Source organism: Drosophila kikkawai, chromosome 2R (genome assembly GCF_030179895.1).
Source record: "Drosophila kikkawai strain 14028-0561.14 chromosome 2R, DkikHiC1v2, whole genome shotgun sequence".
NCBI lineage: Eukaryota > Metazoa > Arthropoda > Insecta > Diptera > Drosophilidae > Drosophila > Drosophila kikkawai.
Window position 1 is genome coordinate 19,168,901 of NC_091729.1, and position 27,175 is coordinate 19,196,075.

The following is a 27,175-nucleotide window of genomic DNA, read 5'->3' on the forward strand; positions in this document are numbered from 1 at the left end:
CCCAAATTGAGAGCGCTAACAGACTTTTGCTTATGGAATCTAGAGAGAGCAACAGTGGCTTAACATTATACTATCGAACCTTGTCTAATTTTCGAACCAGATCTGATATGGGCAGATCACCAGTGCTGCCCAGCGATAGACGATAGCTTACTATTTTTTATCGCTTTGGTAATTTCAAGGAAGCAGCAAACGGCCGCACTTGCGCTTGGCAGCCAATTTTGTTTTGATTTTAAATAAATTGCAAACTTGCTGAAACAATATGGAAAACGTCGAACAACTAGCCAAAATGGAAGAGGACGTAGAAGCCGCCTTCAAGCGGCACCAGAGTATCATGCCCCAGGTGAAACAGGAGTACGACAAGGTCATTGGACAAGTGTTTGCAGATCTGAGGTGAGCAAAAGGGCTGCGAAATCGTAAACAACTATAATATTATTTGTTTATTTCAGTCCCTCAGACTTGCAAGCGTTCTCTGACATTCTCCTGGAGCACGAGGACTCCGTGCTGGACACAGAGGAGCTGGTAAACACCATGCGCACACAGATGACCACCGTTCTGGGCAAAATGAATCAATTCTTCTTCGACAAGAACGATGTGGAAAACAAGCTAGTGACTTTGGAGGTTCTCAAGGAAAAGTTTGCGCCCTACGAGGGCAAAGACTGGTAGGTTGATAATCTAGAATCTTGCCCACACCGACTTGACCTTATTTTCGCCCTTAGGAATAGTCTGAGCCCGGAGGAGCTGACACGCCCGTTGCGCATGCGCCTCTTGGATTCCAGCATTCGTTTTATGGAGAGGCAGCTGGAGGCACAGCAAAAAGATCTCGAGGTAGGGACCCATCGTTAGTTTGTTTAAGTTTTTATTGTTATTATAATTGTATTTTAATAAACTTGCAGATTTCCATGGCCAAAAGCAAAGCTAATCGAGAACGGCTGCAAACCGTGCAGAACGAACGAGTCAAACTAACGGCCAAAATGGAGCAGCAGACGGCCCAGTACAAGGATATTAGGCAACTATTGGAGCTGCAGCATTCTATAAATAATTCCTATTTGCCACCTGAAAACTAAATAATGTACATATATTATTACATAAATTATATTATATAGCATCTAACTATAGGCTAGCATTATATAAATATTATATATTATATACATTTACGTGTTGTTGCTTTTTTACTTTATTGTTATAGAATTTTTCAGGGATTTAAATTTGCTCAATTTACATACGAAATTCAGGTTATAATTCAGTCTTCGGTCACATGCATTATCTTTACACAGCTTAAATAGACATTTTGCAACACTGTCCCAGAAGTTTCGAGGTTAATCGAAAGTGTTTGTGGTTCTTTTCGATTTCATCCGCCGGACGTGAAGGAGTTTTTGGGTGTAAAAAAACGTTTTTTTTTCCAAGTGTGTAGATACACGAATTATTTAATTTGTGTATTTCTTCAAAATAAATTATTCGTGGTCCACATATTTTGAAGGACAATCGCAAAAGTTGGCAAGTGACACCCGTAAGCAGCTTCGGGGTTGCATTCATATTAACTTGAGTACTTGTTTCAAGTCTGTATTAAGGTCAATATGAATCGTAATCTAAATTCTGCAAAAATAAACAAGTTTGAAAAGTGAAAAAAAGTAAAATTGTGCAAAATTTTTGTGGAACCAATTTGTGCATTGCAGAACCCTTAAAACCTTGTACTTCGATTCGATCCATATGTACAGAAATTAAGATTATTTTTCGGTTGTTTTTTAATTCGCACACACGCACAATTTTATTGGTCGTTGTAACCGTCGCGCACGAAATATAAAATGACATCTTGCAACACTGCCCGAAAGTTTGGAGGTTAATCCAATTGTCTTTGTGGTTATTTTCGATGTCATCCGCCGCATGTGAGAGAGCTTCTGAATTAAAGTTTGTAGGTTCACGAATAATTTAATTTGTGTATTTCTTCAAAATAAATTATACGTGCTCTACATATTTTGAAGAACAGTCGCAAAAGTCTATGGCCGTATCGCAGTTTCGGGGTTGCATTCATACTTGTTTTGAGTCTGTATTAAGGTTATGAACGTAATCGGAATTCTGCAAAAAAAATTAATAAAAAATAAAATAATAAAAGTTAAAAAGGTAGTGAAATTATGCAATATATTAAATTGCCTCCCAGTCAAGGCTATTTAATTGTATTATATTTTTTGTGGAAACTATTTGTGCACAGTACATACATGGCTTATGCATTCTGAAATTAAGGTTATGTTTTCCTCGTTTTTTTTAGTTCGCACACATGCACCATCTTTGTGGTGGCCGTAGTGTAAAAAGACATCTTGCAACACTGTCAAAAAAGTTTCGAGGTTAATCAAATTCTTGTCGAATTCATCCGCCGGACGTAAAGGAGCTGCTGGGTCTAACAAGAACTTTTTTTTTCCAAGTGTGTAGAACCCCGAATTATTTAATTTGTGTATTTGTTCAAAATAAGTCATTCGGGGTCTATATATTTTTAAAAACAATTCTATCGGTTGATAAGTGCCAAACTCATCGCAGCTTTGTGGTTCCCCTTCAAATTAGCTTAAGTACATGTTTTAAGTCTGTATTTAAAGGTCTTTTGAAGTGGAACTCAAATTCTGCAATTGCAACATAAAAAAAAGTGGGATAGGTGAAAATACATGGAAAAATGAATTATTAAATTGTCTTCACGATATCTGGCGGCGCGGCAGCTATTTGTTATTTTAATTTTTTGTTTTGTGTCAAATAAGAAGAAAACATTTAACTTTCAAAACTATGTAAATATTTATATTGTAAGTACTCATGGAATTATAAATTAATTGTTTTACGACGATAGTCTTAATATAAAATTTTAAAGATAACATCATGTTTTTTTGCCCCGTTTTTTTGTTTTTATTTTGGAAGCATTCGTAGTATGTAGTTAAGGATTTTGTGCAATGATAAATAAATGAATTTAATTGTTTTCCGGCTCTTAACTTTTGTGGAACATAAGTTCTTTCTCTGCGTTTGTGTGTATACACATCGGCTAACTGCGTCCTATAGCCATCTCGCTCTAACTTGTCGCATTCCTTTTTGTCCCTGCTACGAATGCCGGTGCAAAGAAGAAATGTGAAAATGTTCTTTTTGCGCCGCCGTTTTGTTCTCGGGATCGTTGCCCGGCATTCGGTTTTAAAAACTTGTCGCGAGTGGTCGATTAAATTTAGTAATTGTGGTATTTGTCCTCAACACTGCTAGGCTGTGGGTTGGGCTATTACTACGGTGTAATTTCCAGTATTGCTCATTCCATGGCCCTGCAATGCTGGCTACGAAGTCTTCTTGAAAGAAGATAAACAAAAGCTCCGGCCGTAAAGGTCTGTGCTGTTTGAGGTGCAAATCTGTGGTTAATAGCCAGAATTGCACTTGAAACGGCCAGATCAAGGCGGCCCAAAACATCGCAACAAAAATTTAGACAATTGTTCGGGTACTTGGAATTTGCCTTTGATCTGTACGTCGGTGGGGGTGGCAATGGGCATTACCAACGTACTTATTGCACTCGCCCCGGCCTATGGATTTGTGGCAGCAACCAACGAGCTAAAAGTGTAATTTTAGACTATTTTCTGGACCATGATTCGGACGGGATCTGTGTCAATACTTGCTTTTTATTCGTATTGCACACATACCGGCCTTATAATATTCAGACTGATCAACAGAATTTGCGTTTTTGTTTTGGGTAAAATATTACCAGACACTGGTCAGGACGGGATCTGTGTCAATACGTGATTTTGATTCATATTGCACACATACCGGCCTGATAATGTCTGGGCTATTCGTCAGATAGTGTACGCTTTAGTTTTCAGTGAAAGTAAAAGGTGTCGGACGAATGCACGAACATTTGCAGTCTGGCTTGTGCGTGAATACATTAATTGTTTAATATTTGTATTGCACACTTCCCGGCCTATGAATGCGAGATGTTTCTACTTGTCCAAAACAATAATTATATAAAGTCGCTTGCTTTTTCCTCGAAATTCCGCAATTCCGCAATTCCGTTAACTTGGAACCCTTGAAGAGCGAGCGAGACGACAGCTGAAACAATTGGAACGGGGCTTTTTCCTCCTTGATTCTCTTTCGTTTTCTTCCATTTTGTCTCTGCACCGACGGTGTTGCCAGATCGGGCGTTACACGAATAAGCGGAGAGAACACGGTATAGGGTTGTCAAGTATTAAGTAATTCGCATCAGTGCTTGTCAAACTTAGGTAATTCGCATCAATGCTTTTAAAAACATGTTAAGGAATGTGAAAACATTTTACGTTTCAAACTGTAACGTAATCATATTCGTTACGTTTCAAACTGTAACGTAATCTTATTCGTTACGTTTCTAACTGTAATCCTCTGATAATCCGATGAAAATTGGAATTCTGGATTTTTTGGGAAGTTTCAACTTTTTGGGATTTTTTAGGTTGAATACTTGCCTTTTGATTTTATTTTAACCAGGCGCCTAATTTATTCTCCCCTTCTAAATGATGCAACTATGTAATAACCACCGGTGGAGGTGGAGGCGAAATAAGCAAATTTAATTAGTGCGCTCGCTTGGGTGCACTTATTTGCACGTCATTTACCGTTCTGGAGGAGCCTGTGGCCGGCCGGCCTATTTGGCTCTTGTTGCCGTTTAATGACGGGATGGCCATTGGTTTGGAAAACTAACAAGTCGAGGAGCGTAATGAATAATGCCTAAGCACGCGCGTAGCCAAGAGGTGTGAAATTGGGCACACTCGGGCGGTACTTGGAGCACTTTCTGGGTCCTAACTGCACCAGATGACCAGTGGCGAAGGAATGGAACGGTTTTTGGCGGAAGTGCAACTACCGTAAGTACTGCATCGATTATCCGCAGCATTACCTGCCCGATTTTGAACTAATACTTCCTGGCGGTGAGAACCTGCCGTTCGTGCTGATAGCAAACACAATTACATAAATGTTTGTTTTGACAACAATGCAGCGGCAGCAAAAACAACGCCGCAGAGACAAGATTGCATAATTGCTTGTAAGATTTTGCGCTCCCACAATTTCTCATTTTAGTCATGAGACAAAACAACCGGCTGATTTTTATCTTTCAGTGAGAGAGTGGGAGAGCTAGCGGTGGCGAGAGAACAAGAGCGATCCTTTTACTGCAAGTTTCAAGCCGCGCTCTCGTTGGTGGAGAGCTTTTCAAGCGAAAGCCCGGCGCGATTGGCACAGTGGGGCCATTTGGCGCATGCTTGTTTATATTTGTGCGGTTTATCTAAATATTTATTCAAATATGCCCATAAATTTCAAATAGCACTTTTGTAATTGTCGGCCTTATTTATGCACTGTGAACAGCCAAAGGCCTGCTATCGCCCCTCTTACAGTCTTCACGCTCTGTGCTTGCTGTTCTGGCAGTGTTGGCTATTTGACTCATTGGGTATGTGTACTCTGGGACTTGGGTTAATATTATTTTGTTAATATATTTTATTAGTTCTAAACATTTTTGCTTTCTAGGCGTTAATTCTTATGGTGATATGATATTTTATACTATATATCAGTTGAGAATGCAAATTAAGTCTTTATTTTTATAACCCAATGAATAATTATACCAAAAGAATAATATGTTTCACTTTTAAATTCAGAAAATATGAATAAATTAATAATTTAAAAATTTTGTATTGTTTATTCCAGGAAAATGTACGCTTATCAGGAAAGAAACTGAAACCCCGAGGTCTGACTTAATCCCATCAGGAAATTATAGAAACACAATTCCAACATAATTCAAAGCCTGCAAAACCCTGGCGATTTGTTCTACTCTCAAGATAATTTGCCTTCTGGCTCTCTTCAAGCTGCAAGTAAAATTTTAAAAACCTTTTTATATACTCGTTCAGTTTTAACATTCGATTTTTCCCACCCAGCCAACAATGAAATGACGAAGGCAGCACCACTGGCTGGCTGTGGCTCTCCCGCTTCGCCACCAATGCGGCTGATGAAGTTCCAGCCGAGCCTCAGTTGCCTGGCGACTAGCGAACTGCTTGGACGTGCTCGTCGGTCCCGCCTTGAGTTTGAATTCCTCCCAGCCAGCCGAAAAGTAAGCCCCGCTCCGTGCCGAGTGTGTTGAGTTCTGTGATGGGATGTGTGGTTCATTCGCGGCTCGTTTCGTTTTTTATTTGCCGTTGTCATTTGGTTTTTGATTTGTTGAGCGGTCGCCGCAAGCCACTTGACGGCGCTCTCGGCTCCGGGCATTCTCTTCTGGCTTTGTTTCATAATAATTTGCTGTGTGTGTGTGCGCGATGGTGAACGAGCAGCAAACGTTATATATATATATTATATATTTGTGTCTGTGAAAACGACAAAAGGCCAAGAATACAAATGAAATGCTGGCCCGCTTGTGGAGCATGTGCCGTTCGTTCGTTCGGTCGAAATGCTTATAATAATAATATGCCGTTTGTCTTTCCGTTTTCCCCGACCAATTAGATCCGAAATTTTGGGGAAATGCTGCTTTCAATGCAAATGTGGCGCTCTCTGTGGCTGGCGGCCCTCTTCTGCGGATTAGCCCAGGCCAAAGGTAAGTCCCAATTAATTCTACACTTCCATTTAAAATGTATAAGCTGAGATCGGAGTGCAGGCAAAAAGCTGTGGCTTCATGATGTCATTCGTCATTCGCAGTGCGCAATGAAACACAAAATGGATATTTTTTTTCGTTTTCGTTTTGCTAAACCCGCTAAAGTGACCTCGTTTTCAGTCGTGGGGTACACACACAATTTGTGGCCATTTGGAGTGATGGCCGAATCTAACGATCTTCGTTTTGGGCGGTGGCGGGGGCGACGTTGGTGCTTTTTTCTGACCAAAAAACGAAAGACTGAGGCAACGAACTTGCGCTTGCTCGCGGACTAATGAAGTTGGGAGCTTCGTCTCAAGTGTGGCCCTGTCATGATTCACTCAGTCCGCTGCTCTTCCTGCCTTATATGCATGCCATACATACAGTTTCCCCCATATTCCCCGAAAGCCCTGACACATTAGTCATTAACTTAAGGCTCTCCCTGCAAGCTGCCTTACACAGGCAAGACAACTAAACAAACCAAGCAACGAGCGCGGCGAAAAAACAAAAGACCAAACAAGACACCTACACAAACACAACTGCTGGGAAAGGAACATGACACGCTAAAACGAAAAAATAAATAAAAAAAAATAACAAAAAAATAAAACACAGCCAAGGTAGCAAGATAATATCGACGAGAAAAATGAAAATGTATAAACTCATAAAGCCCCCACATTCACGATCAGCACACTGGTCAAGTATCGGCTTGGTGGCTTATTAAAAGGCAATCAGAGAGGAGAATTAACAGCTCGCACTTCCCCCTCCTCTTCAGCCTTCGGCCAGCTTGATAAATGCCAAGTGCAAAAGAATTACGCGAGAAAAATGAAGAAATAAAAGCGAAATATATACACAGCCCAAACACAGGCGACATTCGGCTCGTGTAGGCGAACTGGTTGGTCTCTGGAATTAAGATGCAGCCTAAAAATACACAAAGCCACCGATACGAATACATCTCTCTCTCTCTCCCCATCGGTGTGGATACACAACCGCAGACAAACAGAAATATACTTATATAGGAAAGCTGCAGACGAGGCTATAATTTACGGGCGAACCAAGCGAGACCGAGAGTCCAAGTCCGAGTACGAGTCCGAGTACGCGTCCGATTAGAGACTTCTCCTCGGCGGTGTTCTCCGCTTAGTCAGCAAAGCGGCAGCCAAAGCTGAAAGCTAAATTATAACTTGCCAACTTGGGGGCCGCTGATGGGGGCGTGGCTGCTGGGATAACTAAAGCGAAACTTTTGTTTGTCTGCACAGCATTAGGGAAAGTAAAAGTCCGGAACAGGCCGAAAGATGTACAAAGTGTTGCGACTCATGAAATATTTTAAAAATAAATATTTCAGGTTGATAAGTCGAGAGATCGTTGAACAAAAATTTGTAAAATAAAGAAGCATAATAATTAAAGTCAACATTAGATAGACAATGTTGACTTTATTACAATGTAGATTCTATTACAGCCAGTCCAAAAAGTAACAGCTCGTCTAGAATATCTCTATATTGTGTTATTATATTACATTTTTAATTCTACCTAAAAAAAAACCCCACTTAAGCTTATATTTTCCCTTTTTCCTTTTCCTAAACTCAGTTAATGGCATAATTTATTATCCCCTATGATGTACGTCTAGAAATACTTAAATATTCTTGGAATTAATTAAAAAGATTACATTTTTTATTACAACTAAACACGCAGTCGCTTTTAGAAACACATATTTCACTTCAATTTTTTATGATAATGTTATGAAATTAATGACCAGTAGATGGCCATTAAAATTTTAAAGTGTTTTTGTATTCAAAAGTCTCATAAAAGCAGCTTGCAACCAGCAGCTTTCATTCCCAATAATTACGATCTTTCTTGGGCTTTAGCAGCAGCTCGTCGAGAATCCGGTCAGCGGATGATGTCATCGTCGGAGTAAAAAGAAGCTCCACAGTCCAGTGCACACGCTGATGGCCGAGGGAGGACGACCTTCGTCAGGCGATTATATCCACCCGCCGCCTTTGCGGTGCAACTGACAAATCATCGAACTGTGATTAACTCGTTTAATTGCCGACTGGGCGGCAAGCAACAACCACACGCGACCTTGTGCAGCGTCCACAACAGCAACATCAACATCAAGATCGTTTAATTTATGGCCAGAACGAACGTATGACTTAAGAAGCGAACTGCTGGCCATATAAATATATAATAAATTGACGTTGGTCCCGGCCAACAGGGTCTGTAAATCCTCACTCCCCAACGGATGAGTCTCCATTTAAATAACATGCGAGACAGGCCAGCCATCGAGCATTGTCGCATTAAGACAAAACATTGACATTGCATTGTGAGCGGGCGAGGAGCTCCAGAGAACATGGAGGAGCAGCCAGGGCAGAACAATAATGATCAGCGGAGCTGTGACAGCCGGCCGAGAGTTCTGTTCTTTGCCACAGCGGCCCAAAAGGACAGCCAGCGAAACGCTAGTAATAATAAAGAAATTGCCAAAGTCTGCTACGGGCCTCCTCGGACTCTTCAGGTTCAGAGCCAGGTCCATGTTCGAGTTGCGCCACATTATGCCAGCGGGCACAGGCTCTGACTTTGGCTAAGAGTTGGACTTGTAGTCGCAGTCAGGCTTTAACTCTGGGATGACCACGATGATGATGATGATGAAGCTGATGCCACACAAGGCAAATAAACCGCTTTGGCTTTGGCTTCGTCTTGGACTTGGACTTGGACTTGGACGATGCGGCTTTGGCCAGGTCTCTCTTGGCCATCGACTTGACTTCGCTTTACATTTTTGCCTTATGTGTGCGAAAAATGCCAATTTTAGAGCAAGTCCAGCTCCCCAATGTCTGTGTCTTGTGCTGTCCAACTGAATGTGTGTGTGTGTGTGCCAGTGTGTGTGTGAAAAATTGCCCGTCTAGACAAGCGCAACAGGCCGTAGCAGCCGCAACAGCAACAACAACAACAGCAACAGAGCAACATTGGAAAGAACAAGAACAATCAAAGCCTTTTGCTAAGCTAATAAAATCGAGCCGCTGCCTTGGCGCAGACTCGTGTCTGCTACATTGATGCTCCTGAACGAACCCCTCGAACCTGTCCTTCTGCCACCAGCACACTTAACCCATTAATGGCACTCAGTGTTGCTGTTGACCCAGAGAAATGTTTTTGGTGAACAAGTTTGGGCCTCTTTGAGTGATCAATCTATGCAGTTTGTGTGGGAAACTAGGAATAGTAAGCGAGGTGTGAGGATGAGTTTTAAATTCTAAACCATTTACAGGACTCTTCTTGGTTTATTAAGGCAAGGTTACCAGGAGTTAAGTTTACGGCTGTCCTACCCTCATCATATTTAACCCACTGCTGCTAAACAAGTTTTGGCTTCTCCGAGTCATTAAGCTTGGAGCTTGAGTTCTTGACTTTGACTTGAAAGAGTTTTTCGTTAATAATTTCCAGGACTCCCCTAAATTCCCATTTAAATTAACACTTTCTGTTTTATTAACTAATTTTTTCCTCTCATCCCGGCAAGGTTACCCAGGGGTTAAGGTTGTGGGCTCTAACAATGCCTCCTGCACTCGACTCCTCTCACATTACATGCCCGCTGTGAGTTAGCTGGAAAAGCGAAGCCTAAACTCTGGGCCCAAGGATGAGGCAATAGAGGAATAAGAGGTAGAGGTGGCGGCAACTTGGCCAAGACCTTCGCGGCACTGGGCAGATTAAAAGTTTGCGATAACAAAACGAGCAAATCGAATAGAGGCGGCTTGCTTTAAGGGCTCCTCCTCAGACCTCAGATCGCAGATCGAACTGGGAGCAGCAAGTTGGACTTGAAGTTGGGTTGGCCAACACACAAGTACTCCGGGCCAAAAAGAGTGCGCCCTTTTGGCCGACTGGTGGCCGCCCAGGCATTTGTCATCGAGTGCTGGCCATCTCTTTGTACGCCGGCGCATTTTATTGAATAATAATCCGATTGCCCTGTGATCGGACAAAGACAACTTCACTTGCATTGGCCGTGCGCCTTGTTCCTTTGTGGCTTTAATTAGTTCAGCGGCTTTGGGGGAGCGGCCTGGGGCATGCGCGGTATTTGGCAGCGATTGGCGTGTACCGTTATGCACTGACCGTTTTGGCAACAAGGTGGCAGTCGAAATCGGAGTTGCCTGTTGTATGCAGTTGCAGTAACACAAAATCTGACAAAATCCAAGTGCGCAACGTCGGGTGGGTGAGGAGGGGGAAGGCGGCTTAAAAGGCTTTCAACTTTTGCTGCTGTTGCTGTTGCCGTTTTGGGCCACAATCAATTCGCGCTTCGCTCCCAAGGCAATTCCGATCGGTGGTGGCGACTCCGAAACACATGTGTTGCGGCGTGTGGCGGCGCGAATTGCGTAAAAAAAAAAGGAGAAAGGGGTATTGGGGTATAACTGTATATGTACTCTGACCACTAACGGGTTTGGCACTCCTCCTCCGGCAACCGCTCGCCGCTAGCCGAGCATAAGGCATGCGTATTACACAAGACTAATTGTATTAGGCCAAGATGCAGCGGCAGCAACAACAGCTAACAGCTTGAAGCTAAGGCCGCATCAGCAACCGCAACAACGACCAGTAACTGCTGCAAAATTTGCATGTTTTGCATGTGGACATGACTGCTAAGAAGGCGAAACTGAATAATTTTATGGGAACTCCAGACAAAGGCCTGTGGCAAGTGATTCATATACTACTGCTACCAAACGGGATTCAATATTCAATGCTAGAACTTCAATTGAAAGAAGAACAGTCTTAGATGTGAACACAAAAATGGGTCAATTAAATTAAATTAAGATTTAATAGTTATAATCGATATCCAATTAAGGTAGAATGAAATTCCTTAATAATTATTTTATTTTGCTTAAATAAATAATAATAATAATAATAATATTTAATCTTTGTCCCTGAAAACCCTAATGAAAAATGTATTAAAATATATTTTTACATCATATCTTTGATTAAATTCTTATCCACTAGACAGTCTTTAAACTGAGAACCACTTTCGCAAACCACTTTAAACTCCAACCAAACTCACCTGCTGCTGGTGGCGGCATGCCACAGATTCTTTCACTTTGGTCATTAACTTCCGCTCTCATTTCTCACAGAAAAATTTTAAAAATAAAAAACACAGAGACTCGCTTTAAAGAAATTGTCAAGCGTCGTTCCAGGCGGCCCAAAGGCACAGCAAGCATATTTATGAGGCCTGATAAGCCGAAGACTGGAGGCAGATGGAGCCTGACTTGCCCCTAACCAACTTGGTTTATGCGTGTGAAAGCCGCCCGAGGGGACAAGATGGAATCTAGAGCAAATATTATGTAAATTTCCCGCTGGCCAAGAGGTGCCCCCAGAGGAGTAGTAGGAAGTAGTAGGCGCTGGAAACCTGTAGCTAATCCTGGTGGGCGCTCGTGGAGAGCAACCTGCTTACCGTTAGAGCCAAGTTGGATTCAGCAAGCGGGGCTCGCTCGTTGGGTTTTTAATTACCAAATGCGAAATGCAAGCTGCGTAGAGCGTTTCAAACGCAGCCGACAGGCCAAGCTAACGGAGCACCAGCGTCCAGCACATCCATATCCACATCCACATCCACATCTGCAGTCTCAGTAGAGGCGCCAGAACAGGATCAACAGCAGATGGAAATTAATAAGGCGTAAGAGAAAGAGGAAAGCGGAGCCGCCGAGTGCGTAAGCCAGCCGAGTCCCCTTGGGCAGGTAGCGAGAAGAATTATGGCTTGCCACAATTGCATAATTTATGCGAAATTTATTTAATCTATTAGACGCTCTGACCCGCAACGATGGGGAGCGTTCTTCTCCCCCCCTGCCCCACTGTTGCGCTCCATGATAAATTGCATGTCTAACTGCATGTGGCAAATTTATCATATTTATTTGTTGTCCGACTCTGCACTGCAGTGGCTTTGTTCCTGGCTGATGTGGGTTGTTGCACATTTGAGGAAATCCAAGATTGATCACTGAAAAGGCCAAGGGTTATAATGGTATTGTGGGGCAATCAATTCTGATTTCGCATATGAAAAGCTGTTTTGTGGTGTTATGTAAGCTATGACCAAAAGAATATAAAGTTCTTTGTCAGCGAAATTCAAGCGAATTGAGTTTGCCATGAATAGATCTTTGGGTTCTTTGTGAGGGAGGGTCACTGACCGACTCGGTTGTGTTTATATATTTATTTTTTGCTTCTTTTTAAATGCGAAATAGATTTACATGTCCAAAGGCGGCATATCAACTGCGAAAAGTCTGAACATTGTACAGTAAATATCAGCTAAAGGATCTAAATCTTGGGTGCCTATAAATTTTTTGGAAATGGATAATCATTTATAAGATATATCAGATGTATAACAATTCCACAGAGAAAGATATAGCTATGTGATTAAATATTTTATTAAAGTTCTGAAATTTTTTAAGGGGGTCTTCTCATTGGGCAACTTTTTTTTTTCGATTTTTTTTTTTGCATTTATTTATAGCGTGGGATGGTGTGTATATGTCCCCAAAAGGATTTTTAGAAATACGAAATACTTTAGAAGATACAGCCTTTTTTGTGATGCAAGATCTATGCAAAATGAGCTTTTTTCAAACTTCAAACGCGTTTATCTCGAAACCACGTTTTTCGAACTGGCGGCCATGATATCTCCAGTTCAACTGAACCGATTTTCATGAAACAAAGTGGAATCGACGCAGAATTGTCACCATTTTCGGCTGACGGAACAGATTTTTTTTTAAATTTTTTTTTCTATTTTTTTTTTTACACTAAACTACAAAAAAAACACCCGAAATCGAAATTTTTTTTTTGAATGGCCGCCATTTTGTTTAAAAAAATTTTTAAAAAAATCTGTTCCGTCAGCCGAAAATGACATCTATTCTGATTATAACACCGTTTTTATTTTTCATTTCGGATGCTCTGGAGACCCTGAATCGTGGCCGCCAGGACGACACCTTTTTTTTCGACCACCAAGTTTGAAGTCTCATTACTCTTTGAACAACCCTCGTATCGAGGCAAGAACAACTTTTTTAGTTACTTTGAACATTTTTGAATACAATAAATAAAAAAAGTTTTCAATTATTCTTTGCGTTTTCAAATAAGAATTTTTTTAAAAAGGGTCCAAAAAACGGCTTTTGAATGAGAAGACCCCCTTAAAGAAAATTTTGCCCACATCAACCAAAATATCTTAAATGGATTTATCTACCGATAATGCTTTAATATTTGTGCTGTTCAACATACATAAATATATTAACAGGATCTCACAGAATTCATACTTGAGAATTTTTCGCTATAACTTTGCTTACGTTTAATTTTAAAGGCCCCCAGAGAATATGAGTTCACTTCTGCATTTATACAAATTAGCTGCCAGTTGTATAACTTCACAATTTTAAATTTCTAAAATATAATACATTTAGCAACAGTTTTTAAATGATATTTTTTTTCTAGTAATTTCTTAAAAGTCCCTTTCTACTGTTATCCACTGTACCTGAGCCTCTGTCATCGCATGTGGCTCCATCTGAATTCACAAGACAATTTGCACACGCACGCACTAAAGTCAATGACATTGCAAAAAACAAAAACAAAATATCCAAGAAAAAATAAGAGAGTGTTATGGTTGCCTTTTAATGACAACAATAACAAAAGCATTAAAACGAAAAGACCAGAAGACGGTGGAGTAGATGGCTACAAGGCACTCTTTAATGTCACGATGTGGTTTCTATTTTTCTTATCTGGGCGCTCTCCGCCATTCATTTCGGTTAACCTGATTAAAAGTTTGCCATTTAATTACCCGCGTCGCTGCTTTTCATGGCAAAACTCATCAGTGCATGGAAAACAGTGTCTCTCAGTCTCGCACTATCTCGGTTTCGCATGCGATAAAATCAGTAAAAAATGCTGTTAATTAATTTATTGAATTCCTTTCTGTCCAAATTCGAGCCACAACACAATTTACGAATGTGAATGCGGCGGGCAACTGTAAAATTCCAGACAGCGCCAAATGAACTGGATCAGGCTCATAAAGTGATGCCAGCGATGAAGAAAAGCTTCCCAGCCAGCCAGCTAGCCAGCTAGCCAGCCAGTCAGGCAGTGAGCTAACGAGGAGCCAGTTCGTGTCCCGAGTCTTTTGATATGCGCCTGCCTCGCACCGCCTGCAGCTGCTCACAGAGCGAGGAAAGATCAACAGCAGCATCAGCAGCAACACGTGAATGCGTTTGAAGTCCAAATTACATGGCAAACGGGGAGTTAACCGCAGCAACCACAGGCAAAGGGGCGGGAATGGCGGTTGGCGGCTGGGCCGGTGGGTTGGTAATTGAAAAGAAATGCCCAAGATGCATATCCCAAAAATGAACAAGTTAGGAAGCAATATCGGGGGGCATCCCGACTTTCAGATACCTGTTGAAATTAGTTTGTATCAAAAATATATGATTTGAAGTTTAAGTTTCAAAATTAATTTAAAAAAAATTGGGTTTTTGGATCCATTATCTTTAGTTTAGATGGCATCTTTTCTTAACTTTTCGTAAAAACTGTTCTTTAAATGTGTGAAATAATAACCTAAAGACCGAATTTAAATTTAAATCTTAATGATTGAAACTAAATAACCTGTAGAGATATCTGTAAAATTTACCATTACCCAAAATATTATTTAAAAATAATATTTTAAAATCAGATTATAATAGCTTATAAATCAATAAGATTTCTGTGTTACCCTGTCTGAGATGAAAACCATCAGGAAACGGCAGCGGGCGAAGACAGTTAGCCGGCGGTCAAATCAAGCAATTTACCCAACCCCAAAGCCCAACTGCCAAATGCCGGAGCATCCAGGAAGCAGGCGATTCTGCATTCCATTCTCGAAATGGTTTCGCTTTTCTTCAAGGGCAAATTGGATTTGGATTGAAGTTGAGTTGCAGTTGGAGTTTGAGTTTGAGTTGGAGCCATCTGACGCGACACAGAATACCTTCTGCGGTTTCACTGGATAGCCAGGTTGGTAGCCTATGGATCCCAACATCGGTCTTAGTTCCCTAGCTGGCGCAAGCCCATAACCTTAGCCCGGTTGACGAGTGTGGCATTCATTCATGCTACGAGTATTTCCGCAGAATTTCAATTAAAATGTCGCCCAGACCGCTGCTCCTCCCTTTCGTTCCCGCAATTAAAAGAGCCGCAGACAAACGCAAACGCAAACAAAATAGTGGAGAAGAGGCGAATAGACAGAGAGATATAAATAAAAGGAGAAGAAAATGCTGTTAATAATGCCGCTTGGCATGTCAAAAACGGTTATTAACGTGGCCAGATGGCCAGGCATGCGATCTACGCCAGGAGAGTACTCCATACTCCATACTCCATGGACTATACACCATCCTCCACGGTCCACAGTACCTGGCCAAGTGCCTTTCAACAAGTTTGTACCAGCGGACAAGCGATGACCGTGGCCAGATGCAAGTTAACCCGCAGCCCGGCCATAAACTACGCACTTATCAAGATGCGTAGAGTGGAATGTCTACCCAAAAACCCAGTTGGACAATTATAAATCAAGCTGGCCGGAGTCTGGCTCTTGGTTTGTTTTGTTTCCTTCGGCTTTCCAGTGCTCAGAGCTCTTCCCTTTTCGGCATTCTGGGCTGCGGCACACGCAATCATCGCGCACCCGGGCCAAATAATAATGTCAATTGCAGGTGTGGGCCAAAACACGACACCGGCTCTTCGTTGGCTCCTTCTAGATCTTCTCTTTAGGCCGCCATTCTGCGGCCGAATGCTAAATGGCCAATGCCCAAATGTGGCCAAGACAACGCCCACGGATAACTATTTTGGGCATTAAGGCTCCTCGGCCATGCAAAGTAAAATATTACCGCTTTCAAATAACCCATCCTGCGTCTGCCAGCAACCTTCCACCAACTGTGGAGTCCGCGACTGCAATAAATTTCCAGCTTGTTGTTATTTTGGCTGGCGGTCACTTGGTCAGTCGGTTGTCCCATATATGTGTGTGCGAGTATCGGAGAGTGAGCTGGAGCGAACACAGTGAGAAATTAAGAGAATTAGAGAGGGTTATATGGGGGGACTATAAATTTAATTTAATAATTTAATTTATTTAACAATAGAGGCAACCCATAAAGCTACTCAAGAGGTCTTTAAGGCTTCTGTTTTAATATTAATCTAAAAATTTATATTGCTTTATAAAGAGATTTCAGAAAACTTACTTAATTATTTCTTGTTTAATTAAGAAGAAATTTATATTTTCTCCGAGTGAACCTAGAAAATGTTTCTATTCCGTTGCCGGGTATGGACACCTTTGGCGGGTTGCTAAAGGCGCTTGGGTTGATTAGCCTAACCCCCGAGGAGATTTATGTGCTGACCCCATCGATAATTGTGAGAGCTCTCCTACTAGGCCAAGACTCTGTTCCCGCGTTGTGGCCACAATTAGCAACTGGGTTGGGGTTGGGGGTTCAATAGGTGTTCGATCCTCTTCGAGTTTGTTTCCCCATAATCGTTTGATTAATAGCCCATCGATCCGGCTATAGGAAAACCAACAAATTTTTGTGTGTCATCGCCCACAGAAATGTGTCAGATTGGAATCGGGAAATCGAATGGAATTTATTTGATAAATGAGATTTGCAGCAGCGATGAAACTCTCGTTTGCGGCAACCACTTTTATGGCCAATTAAGCGTAAAAAGGCATCAGGCCTTGGCAACACACCAGAATCAGATGCTGTCGTTTGGCGATTACATAAAAAGAAAAGGCAATTATATGCCGCATCGGGCACAGAAGTCTTCGCCATGCGTTTTTATACGAGTTTGGTAAGAACAGCAACAAGAACAACACTTTCTCGTGCCGACAATTGAATTAATTCCTATGATTAGAGCCTTTTCCAACTATTTTCTTATTAATTTGTCTTCGATATACAGTTAGTCAGAAGCGGAGGCACGTAGAGCTCCATTAGCCAGTCGGTGGTTATCCCAGAATTCTTCCATTTAGCCCCCAGTCTCTGTCTTAGTCCCAGTCTCGGTCCCATCATCTCTGTAAACGCATTCCGCCTCCCTAAGCAAATGACTCAATAGGCTAAGAACAATGCCACTCGCTTTCGTTAGAAACTTCTTAGCGGTAAATACGGCTTGTTCCTCTACCATTTCTTCTCGATTTTGATCTTGTTGTTGGTTAGAGCAATTTGGCTTAAACAACAGCCAACACTGCAGAGGGAGCCCAGGCGTGCTGGCCAAAGCGGAAACCAACAATTTAGCAAGTGCCGAGGCGCCGCTAGCTGAAAAATGTGTAAATAAGCGAATGAATGAGTGAATGACTGAGTTGACTGAGTGAATACATTCTAACTAGACTATGGCTGTGACTAGATTTTGTGGGATTTTAACAGGTTCTTAGTGATAGTAGATGTTAATTTACATTTAATTATAAATTTATTTGTAAATAGACAAGTAGGTTTTAAGTATTTTCAAACAGCTTAGTAAAACTTAATTAAAAGAAGATATTTTTTGGAATTTTAAAAGAATTCTAAATCTGCAAGCTGGAGTTCTTTGGTTCAAGAGATTTTATTTTTAAATATGATAAAAAAAGGAAAATTGTGGCATAATCTCTTTTAATTTTTAATATGAGAATGCTTGAATGTTTTCTTTAATCTTGTAAGGAATTTACCTATAAAAACTTCAAAGTGTTTTGTTAAATTTGATAAAATTGCAATGGCTTATTAAAGCTACATATATGAACGTTTCCAACTTTTAAGAATATGCACCGGGGATTTGTGAATCTCCAACGTTGCAGGCTGCACCGGGCGGCATGGGAGAACAATAAACGTGACGTGGAAATAGCGACAAATTGTCAAGGGATCGGGGAGAGAAAATAAAAGGGAGAGCCGAAGACCGACCGTGTTTACAGTTACGTCACGCATTTGTCATCAAGCCGGGCTAACAAGGCCAAATTAATTCAAGCCAAGTCTGTTGCCAAGCATTCAACGTCGCGTAACAAGATGATGCAGATGCGCATGCAGCAGAGGCAGCAGCAGCAGCAGCAGCGGCAGCGGCAGCAGAGTTGATTGGCTGACTGCCTCTCACCTTGGCAATTAATAAATATAGCCAAGGAGCCCGCCGAAATAACCAACGAGGGATCGTCACAGTCAGAGTCAGAGTTAGTCAGGTGGCCAAAAGCGAGATCGAGCTCCGTCATGGGTTCCGTGTTCCGTGTGTAGTATGCACAATGCCACATGAGGTGGCAGGTTCGAGCCGCTTTTTGCATGCAACATTTACGTTTACATTTACATCTGTTGACGCCGACTGTAGACTGAGCATTAAGCTTATCCAGCTCGGCCACGAATTCAAAGTCATGGTCAGGCCGGCGGCATCCGTTCTGATGCCCCTGGACGGGCTTACTGTTCATCCGCTCGCCTCGGCACTCATGTCTAAACTGTTGTGTAATTTAATTAGCCAGCTGCGCATAATGTTCACGCCAAGTGCCAAACAGAGTTTCTGTGGCGCGGATTTACCGTTCCCAGGTGATGGAGCAGGCGCAGTAGCAGGATTGCTTCTGCATCTCATGTTTTAAATATGGCCAAAAGCGCGGCCAGTTATCAGCCAAGTTTTGTGCCCCCGCCTAATCGATTTGGCCGCTAATTTAAGCGGTCATTTGGTAGCTGGGAACCGCAACTCATTGGTTTGATATTTGGCCTTAATGTGTGTGGCTATTGATTGAACCGCCAGTATCCGGCGACTGATGAGTCTTCCCCTTGCAGGTAGAGGTGGCAAGCCAAGCTGGATGCCGGCTCTTGGCCAACCACTGACGCAATCAGCTGACGGAATCCAAGACCAAGTTCTATAAATGGCAACCAGCAATTGCGTCATTGGAAACAATTAACCAACAAAAAGTTGTTGGCCGATAATGATGGAGGCGCAGAAGCAGACGACACCACTGACAGAGCGTTTGAGAGATGGAACGGATGGCCATTTGCGCCGGTCGTCGCATACAACTGACAGCCACTGTATACACAGGAGCAACACGAACACGAACACTACACAGGAAGGGTTTTAAGAATTTTCACAGATGATTTAAAAGAGAGCATGGCTAAAAATCAGAATGATATAATATATATTACTCTTTCCTAATGAGATGTGTTGCTTACAATCTTATAACCAAGGAAGAATATTATTTTAGACAACAGTAATTTCTCTTGGTGTTTTAAGATGGTTTCCCAGAAGAGAGAGGAAAAACGCCTAGACTTGTAGAGGATCTTGAGCACAACAACTAAATGTTGTGCAATTATCACATTTGTAGCCCCATGTCGACCCCCACTGGCAACCAACTCCCCCTCCAAACCCTCCTCCTTCAGCTTCAGCTGCTAAACAAGTTTCTTTATTGAGTTCCCGTCGCATTTTGATGGATTTACGCGGCAACATTGACACATTGACACTGCTTAGCATATTGGGGGAGCCATTAGGAGCGGACAACTCCCACTTGGAAGGCGACTGGCGCTGACCTGCACTCCCGCTCCACCGATAACCAAACCCATTGCCCAGCTGCAGTTGAGGTTTTCTAATTTATTTTGTATGCATGGCCGTTAAGTGTAATTGGTCATTGAAAAGGATGATGAGGCCAGTTACGGGGGGAGAACCGGGAAAATTACCAGTATTTCCTGTGGCTCCGCCAGAAGATTGATGATAATCGTGCGTCGTGTGTGTCAAGTTAGTGGCCCAGGCCGGGCATAATCTCGGCGATAGCAGGCGGGTGTACGAGTGGGTATGTTTGTGGTGGGGCCCAGAATGCGCTATCACAGCTGAAGGCTTGTCATAAATGTGAAAGTCACAAATGGCACCTACTCCTACTCCTACTTCTCTCCTCCACCTGACAAATCGCCTGTTTAATTCCTCCTCGTGAATGGTGGGGAAGCATCCCCTGCCGCCTGCGTTTACCGTTGAGTGGCCAGAGACGCCTCCAGGCTTAACACTTCTCCGCGAAGAGTACCGAAAACAGTTTGCCGATCGCCCAGATCCACCGTACCGATCCGCCACCAGCAGCCAGAAACGTGACTGGAATCCCACACAGGGACTGGGACTGGGACTGAGAGATGGAGGCAGACCCGGGAACAGTGACACAGGCAAATAGAGAGAGAGAGAGGGAGGAAGACAGACAGCGGAGACACTGAGTCAGACAATTGCATAATCTAGCCGTGGCCATGGCCATGGCAATTGCGATTGCGATTGCAATTTCAGTTGCACTTGCAATCCCAGACACAACCTCAAGATCCGCGGTGGGCACGGCCATGAAACAATTGTTGCAACATCGCCTGTAGCCCAAGGCTACACTAGGCGAAACCCAGCAAATATATATTGCACAAATTAGTATCTATCTTGTGGAGTTTATGGATCTATCAATCACCATTTCTGGGTTACCATTTTCCCCTGGGAAATTCATTTTTCTACTTAGACTAGATTTAAGACTTGAAGAAACTTTACTCTAATTTGATTAACTTTACTGGTTTTAGAGGCAATATTTTAGGAGAGTTTAAGATAAATTATTAGTATTATTCTCCTTCTTTTTTTGTATTAGAAAACGCGTGTACCAGGTTGTTTTTACATGAGTTCTTTAGAAAACTTCTCTAGAGATCGCTTTCCATTTCACATATTTTCTTTCTGTGCACACCAGCTGACTGCGGAGTGGGGACAGAGTAAACTCTGCTCAAGTGGTGGAGGAGGAGATGTCTTTCCCACCTTTCACGACTACTCTTCTCCAGAGGAAAGTCAGAGGGGCTGTTGGGGAACTGCCGGATAGCTGGCGATGACTGCGGCCACAAAACGATGCCATTTGCATGGCAATGATTTGGTTATTTCGGCCTAAGCTGCGCCTCCTCATCGTTGTCCTGGAGCTGGGAGTTAGAGACGGAGTTAGAGGCGACTTGACTTGACTTGGCGTGGCTTGTAAACGATTTTGCACGCTGCAATTGTGGGCTGCAGTTGTTGTCTTATTGATTTGTGCATTCATTTGATTGTGCGCGCGCATTTGTTGCCAAATTGTTTGAAGGAGAGCCGGGCCAGAAACATTGTCGTGGCTGCTGATTGCGATAGGAATGGGAGAGAGAGAAGAAGAACCTCCTGGCAGAGTTGGTGGTGCTTACCAGGCTGTCTCAGCAGCATGTTTGCCCCTGTTGATGACTCCCCGAATCTACCGCGACGACGCCGGGTTTCCATGGAACTTCGCTACGGGTCATTTTCGGCTGTAATGTTATTTCTTTTAAATTTATTGTTAATGGAAATTTATGCTCCGCGCTCCGCGGTTGCGGCAACAAGCCGCAAACATGATTGCGACCAGGCGGCAGGGCATGCTCATGTGGCACGTTTTGCTGATTTGTCATGTTCGCAGGTTAAATGCTAATGCCTCCTCTGCCATCCGGACTCCCACTCGGCCACTCGATCCGATTCCAAGAACAGTTCCTCTGATCCGACGAGCATTAGATTCCATCCGAATGTGGGTTAAGTCTCGCCTCGTCTCGAAGCTCGGCGTCATTGCACTTTGTCTCGGAGCGGTTTAGGGTTCTCACGAGTTGGCTTGCCCCATAAAAATGGTGTCAAATAAATTGTAATCAGCGGCCGGCAATAAAAATTCAATAAAAGAAGTTGCAGAAAAGCCAAAGCAAGGGCCAAACCATTTGGAAATTCAATTATTTCAAGCCGTCTGCAGTCTCGCCCACCGGCCAACATTCGGTACAACAACTTTATTGGACAAGACTTTGGCTCTGGGTCTGGGGCTTGGGTCTGTCCAGCTTTTTGCTCCAGGGTCCCCGCCCCGGTGGTCATCCTTCTGTGGGCGTTCCTCTTTAGGAATGTTAGGGTATTTGAGTTAGGGTGTATTTTAAATAAGGAAATTTATAAGAATAAAGGTTTAAAAAAATATTGAAGTTATGATTAAAATAATTCTTTATTTGAAGAAATTTTAAGTATATATTTTACTTAGACTCTGCCCCTTAAATACACAAGAAATATGCTAGAGTCCAGCCCTAATCAACTTCATTCACATTCCCATTTCCATCGTATTCCATCCGCTTGCAGGCAATAAATAGACCCTTGTCCGTCCCTAATTTGGAGAGTCCATCAGGCTATTTCAACACCTCATCTCCGGCATCCTTAATGCGGCCTTAATGCCCTTACCTTTGTATTTGCTTTATTAACTAGGGTTCTCCTTCCCGCTCTCGCGGAAGTCTTGGCACAACTCGTGGGCTAAACCGTCTCTTATTTTAATTTGCTCGGGCGCCACTTGCATTACGCCCACCTTGAAGCTGCTGCTGTTGCTCAGATTACACAGCTTTTGTCCACAGTCCCATAGACTGTGCTGGGATTTTGTGGGAGAACAACCACAGCCATTGCAATTGCATCGCCTTCGCAGTTTTAATTGCCTCACCGGGTAGTGTTTTTCCGCGTTTAATGCCCGATCTCATTGTTGTTCGGCTTGGATTTCACTCTCGCGAATGGCTAATTAAAGCAAGTTATTGCATGTCCACAGCTCGCATTACCGATGAGAGCATTTTCCGGTGTACGCGGGACGCGAATTCCGCCCAGAAATTGCGAAATTTGCCATGGCCATTAGTACGAGATTAAGTAGTTAGAGTCAATTATTTAAATTAGTTTTGCCATCTGCAATGGTGGCACCACCAGGAGGAATGGTTGGTCTGTCCCAGCCTTCTGCTCCAAATCCTGGCCAACTAATGGCCTCGTCGGCAAAGCATTTAAGCCGATAATTTTGTGGCATCCTACACATGTTCGACGGTAATAAGATTTTGATTGCCCGGACCGAGCTAAAATTATGCCAAAGCCGAGACCCATGGACGACGACAGCTTCGCACAAGTAAAACTAAACCAAAGCTGTGTGCTGAGTGTGCCTTTGGCTAATGCCAGGTTTTTGCTTTCCACCGGGCCCCAGAAAGTAGCCCTGCGGGTTTATTAAGCCACCTCGATAAAAAAAAGACAACGCCAAGCGATGCACTTAGACAAATGTAATGTGAAATATTAAAGGAATATCTTTGGAGCTAACTGGGGAAAACAACAAAGATTAACGAGATGTGTGTTAAGAGAGTGCCTTCATCAGTTTAAGAGCATTGTGTAATTATATTAAATTACAGACTTGAGCCCAATGTGATCTCTGTTATCGTTAGTATACTTTTCTCGGCTGATTAGTCATTTGTTCGAGTGTAATGATGGAAGGAAAACAAAAGACTTAGGCCACAAACTCGCTGCTCAACACATGGCAATTATGTTTGGCAATTGTTTAGTGTTTGCTGCTCGGCTCAACTCCATCTCGTCAACGTCTGATGATGACGATGATGCCGATGATGATGATGATGATGATAGGGGGCGTGGCCCCGGCTAGCCAGTTCAGAATCCAGTCCAGCTGCGATCACTGAACGACATGCTAGCCCACTTTTTACTATACACGAAGAAGAATGTGGAAGCGGCAGCCCCATTTATCCAGTATCTTTCCTCTCTTCCCTCTTTGCTTTTAGGCTCCCACAAAGTGCACTGCGCGGAGGATCAAATGAGAGTGGACATCGGTCTGCCAGAGGCGGCGGACTCCAAGGACCAGAGTGCCCCGCAGATATATCTCGAGGGACTTAAAGGATATCCGGATGTGCGTTGCCAACCCCAGATTGATGGCTCGCTAGCCGTATTCCGGCTGTCGTTGAGTGACTTTTACGAATGCGGAGTGACGAGAATGGTTAACCAGCTAACGGTAAGCACAAGAGATCACCCAGGTGGTGAACGAGTCCTGTAATTTCTCTTCATCTTGCGGGCTTCCAGGGCAAGAAGGTGTACTACCACAAGATCATCATCGAGTCGGCCAACAGCAAGGAGATTGTCAGCGTCAAATGCATCACCAGCAGCAGTCCCGCCTATAACGTCATGATGAATGCGACCACCACCAGCTCCAGCTCGATGTCCAGCGGTGGCCGTGGCCTGGTCAAGCGGGATGTGCTGCCGGCGGGTTTCCAGGAACCCGAGTAAGTCTCCCCCAGCGGGCACACGCTCTCCGGATCTGGTGCTGTCTCCCCGTTTTTAATTGCCCATAAAGGCAAACTGCATCTATGCACATTTTTATGGGCAATCTATGCAAAAGTTTATGGCATATTAAATGCCGCATCCAGCCCTGTTTCTAGCCAAGATCAAACCGAGGGCCATAAATCAAACCTATCCCAGCCTATTGCCTCCTACTCCCCCGCTCTCTCTCTCTCTCTCTCTCTCTCTCTCTCTCTGGGGTACTTCCGCCGCTCTGTATTTCTCTCCCTTTCTCTGGGGGCTCTTCCAAGAGTTGCCATTACCAGGAGGTAATTAGCCGCCAAATCGACGCCGGCGGCTTCATATGCGTTAATACCTCCACAGTCAATTTAATTGCGGGGCGTGTCGGGGTCCGTCTGGTCTCCGCCAGCTCCTCCCCTGCCGCCCCTGATCGAATATAATGTTTGTTTTTCAATGCCCGGCGATGATTTACTACCTTCGGCCGGGTCCTTCCCCACCACCACCGATCATTAAGAGCTGGAATTGCCTGGCTAGGCGGTACTGAACCACTTGATTTGATATTCTTGCAGGGATCTGGAGATCACCACGTCGCTGACCAAGAGAGCCCCAGAGCCGCGACTTTCCATTGGCGTTAGCCAGGACGGACAGAAGTTCACCAGGGATTTGACAGTCAAATCGGTGAGTTACGACGAATTATAGAAAAAATAAATTAAAAATTAAGCAAGCAGATGTTTATAGTTATGTTAAATTTAAATGGTAGTTTAAGAAGTCATTAAAATCCAAAAAAAGCATGTTAATCTTGTAATAACCATAAAAGTTATGGCATTTTTATAGGATCTAGTTTTATAATTTGTATACAAATACATTTTTTTATTATTAAAGGGCACCCCGTTGACCATGGAAATCAACCTTGATGAGGACTCTGCACCAGTTTATGGCCTGGGTGTGAACTATCTGGATGTGACGGATACGCATACGTCCTCGGAAACGCTTATCTTCAAGGGGTAGAAATTTTTTTTAAATTTTCAATACGAGTTAACTCACTTTTATTTTCTTTTGTAACCCCCATGCAGCTGCACTGTGGATCCATATCTCTTCGAAAACTTCAACACCATCGACGGGGATATTTTAAGTGCCAAGTTTAAGGCCTTCAAGTTCCCCGACTCATCGTACGTTCAATTCCGGGCCACGGTCAACGTGTGCTTGGACAAGTGCCTAGGCACTCAGTGCTCCAACAACCAGGTGGGCTTCGGCAGGCGTAAGCGAGAGATCAGTGCGGCGAACAAGGTCTACGAAATATCGCTGGCCATGTTCCTGCAGGTGGAGGATATTGAAGGAGTCAATAAAAGTAAGTTTTCGTGTTATAAAAATTATTGTAAATTTAAGAAAAAGTATAGAAAATAATGTGTGGTCTTTCCATAAGCTTCAAAGCCATATAATCATAAAAAAATCTCAATTACTATACCTGTAATATGGCTTTACTATCTTCTATTCAAGTAAACTCACACCTAAGAATGGAGGTGATAAAAAGTCGATGGTTATTTTACATAAGCCATAAAGTCTACAAATAGTTTTTAATTATTTAGCCATGTTTATACGTTTATTACACTTTTAAAGAGGGCTTAGAGGGCTTCAGGGAAAATATATTAGCAAGAGAAATTACTTGCTTTATGTGAGAAAAATAAACATATGGTTCTAATAAATTAAATTAAATTTTGAAATATGTGCAAAGTTTACAAATAAATTAATTACCTTTCATTCTTTACCCTTCCTTAGATGAGGTCCTGCAGCTGGAGGAGAAACTGCGAGAATTGAAGCTGGCCAACCAGCGTCTTGCCAGAAATAGTCGCGGCAATTTCGCGGAGGAGCAGACGCCTGCCAGTGCTCAGCCCGCCTTTGTGGTGGACGAACGGGAGCTGGGACACCTCAGCTCGGCATCGGGATCGGCATGGAATGGTCTTACGTTGGCCCTCTGGACGCTGCTCGGTGCTGTCCTTAGTTGGCGGCTGATGCAGAAGTTGTAAATCTCTCAAGGTGTGAAAGGCGTGCGAGTGCGAGGAATGCTAATCAGGTCGGAATTGCGTGCAGTGGCAATGAACGAAGGAGGGAATATTAATGTACTACCTAACTACTAATATATACCTATACTTGATGTAACTGCCATTTACAAAACGTAATTAACTTTAAACGTATGCGTAGCTTAAGTTTTCTACGACTTATGGCAGGCGACGTGGCGGCATTGCGACACAAAACAGACAACAGACAACAGTGATTCTTATAAAAATACACAAAACTCTTACATACTATATATATATATATATATAAATATCTGGAGAACTTGATGAACTCGGTCTAACTCATAAGCACCTACTAGTCTCCTAAGTGTAACTGTTAAGCTAATTTAATTAACGACTAAACTAAACGAATTAATTGATTAAACAGAGCTCTGATTGAAAGGATTTTATAGTTGTTTGATATCTATATAAATCTGTGGCTCATCGAGGAAGCTGTGTATGTGTATGGGAACCCATAAGGGAGAGACTGCTTTAGTGCTCCCAAGAAAGAAGATTAAGATCTTGCCCAAATTCAACTCAAAGCCTGCGTAAATCCCTTTTCTCTCTCATATCCCGCTGAAAACTGCTTTAAGCCATT

General features: G+C 42.8%; 2 protein-coding genes across 2 annotated transcripts; both read left to right on the top strand.

Moving 5' to 3' along the window:
• The first annotated feature begins 169 nt into the window (after positions 1-169).
• Nnf1a lies at positions 170-1,127 on the top strand. The gene is made up of 4 exons (XM_017169581.3): positions 170-390; positions 447-659; positions 717-825; positions 894-1,127. Exons 1-4 carry the CDS (start codon positions 260-262, stop codon positions 1,062-1,064), a joined length of 624 nt encoding a protein of 207 aa, XP_017025070.1. The 5' UTR covers positions 170-259; the 3' UTR covers positions 1,065-1,127.
• A 3,390-nt stretch (positions 1,128-4,517) lies between these two features.
• Positions 4,518-26,982, top strand: qsm (Zona pelucida superfamily protein qsm). The gene is made up of 10 exons (XM_017169845.3): positions 4,518-4,832; positions 5,662-5,825; positions 5,889-6,061; positions 6,448-6,538; positions 24,013-24,239; positions 24,308-24,507; positions 25,093-25,201; positions 25,406-25,527; positions 25,597-25,871; positions 26,300-26,982. The coding sequence occupies exons 3-10, from the start codon at positions 5,900-5,902 to the stop codon at positions 26,545-26,547; spliced, it is 1,434 nt and encodes a 477-aa protein (XP_017025334.1). The 5' UTR covers positions 4,518-4,832; positions 5,662-5,825; positions 5,889-5,899; the 3' UTR covers positions 26,548-26,982.
• The last annotated feature ends 193 nt before the right edge of the window (positions 26,983-27,175 follow it).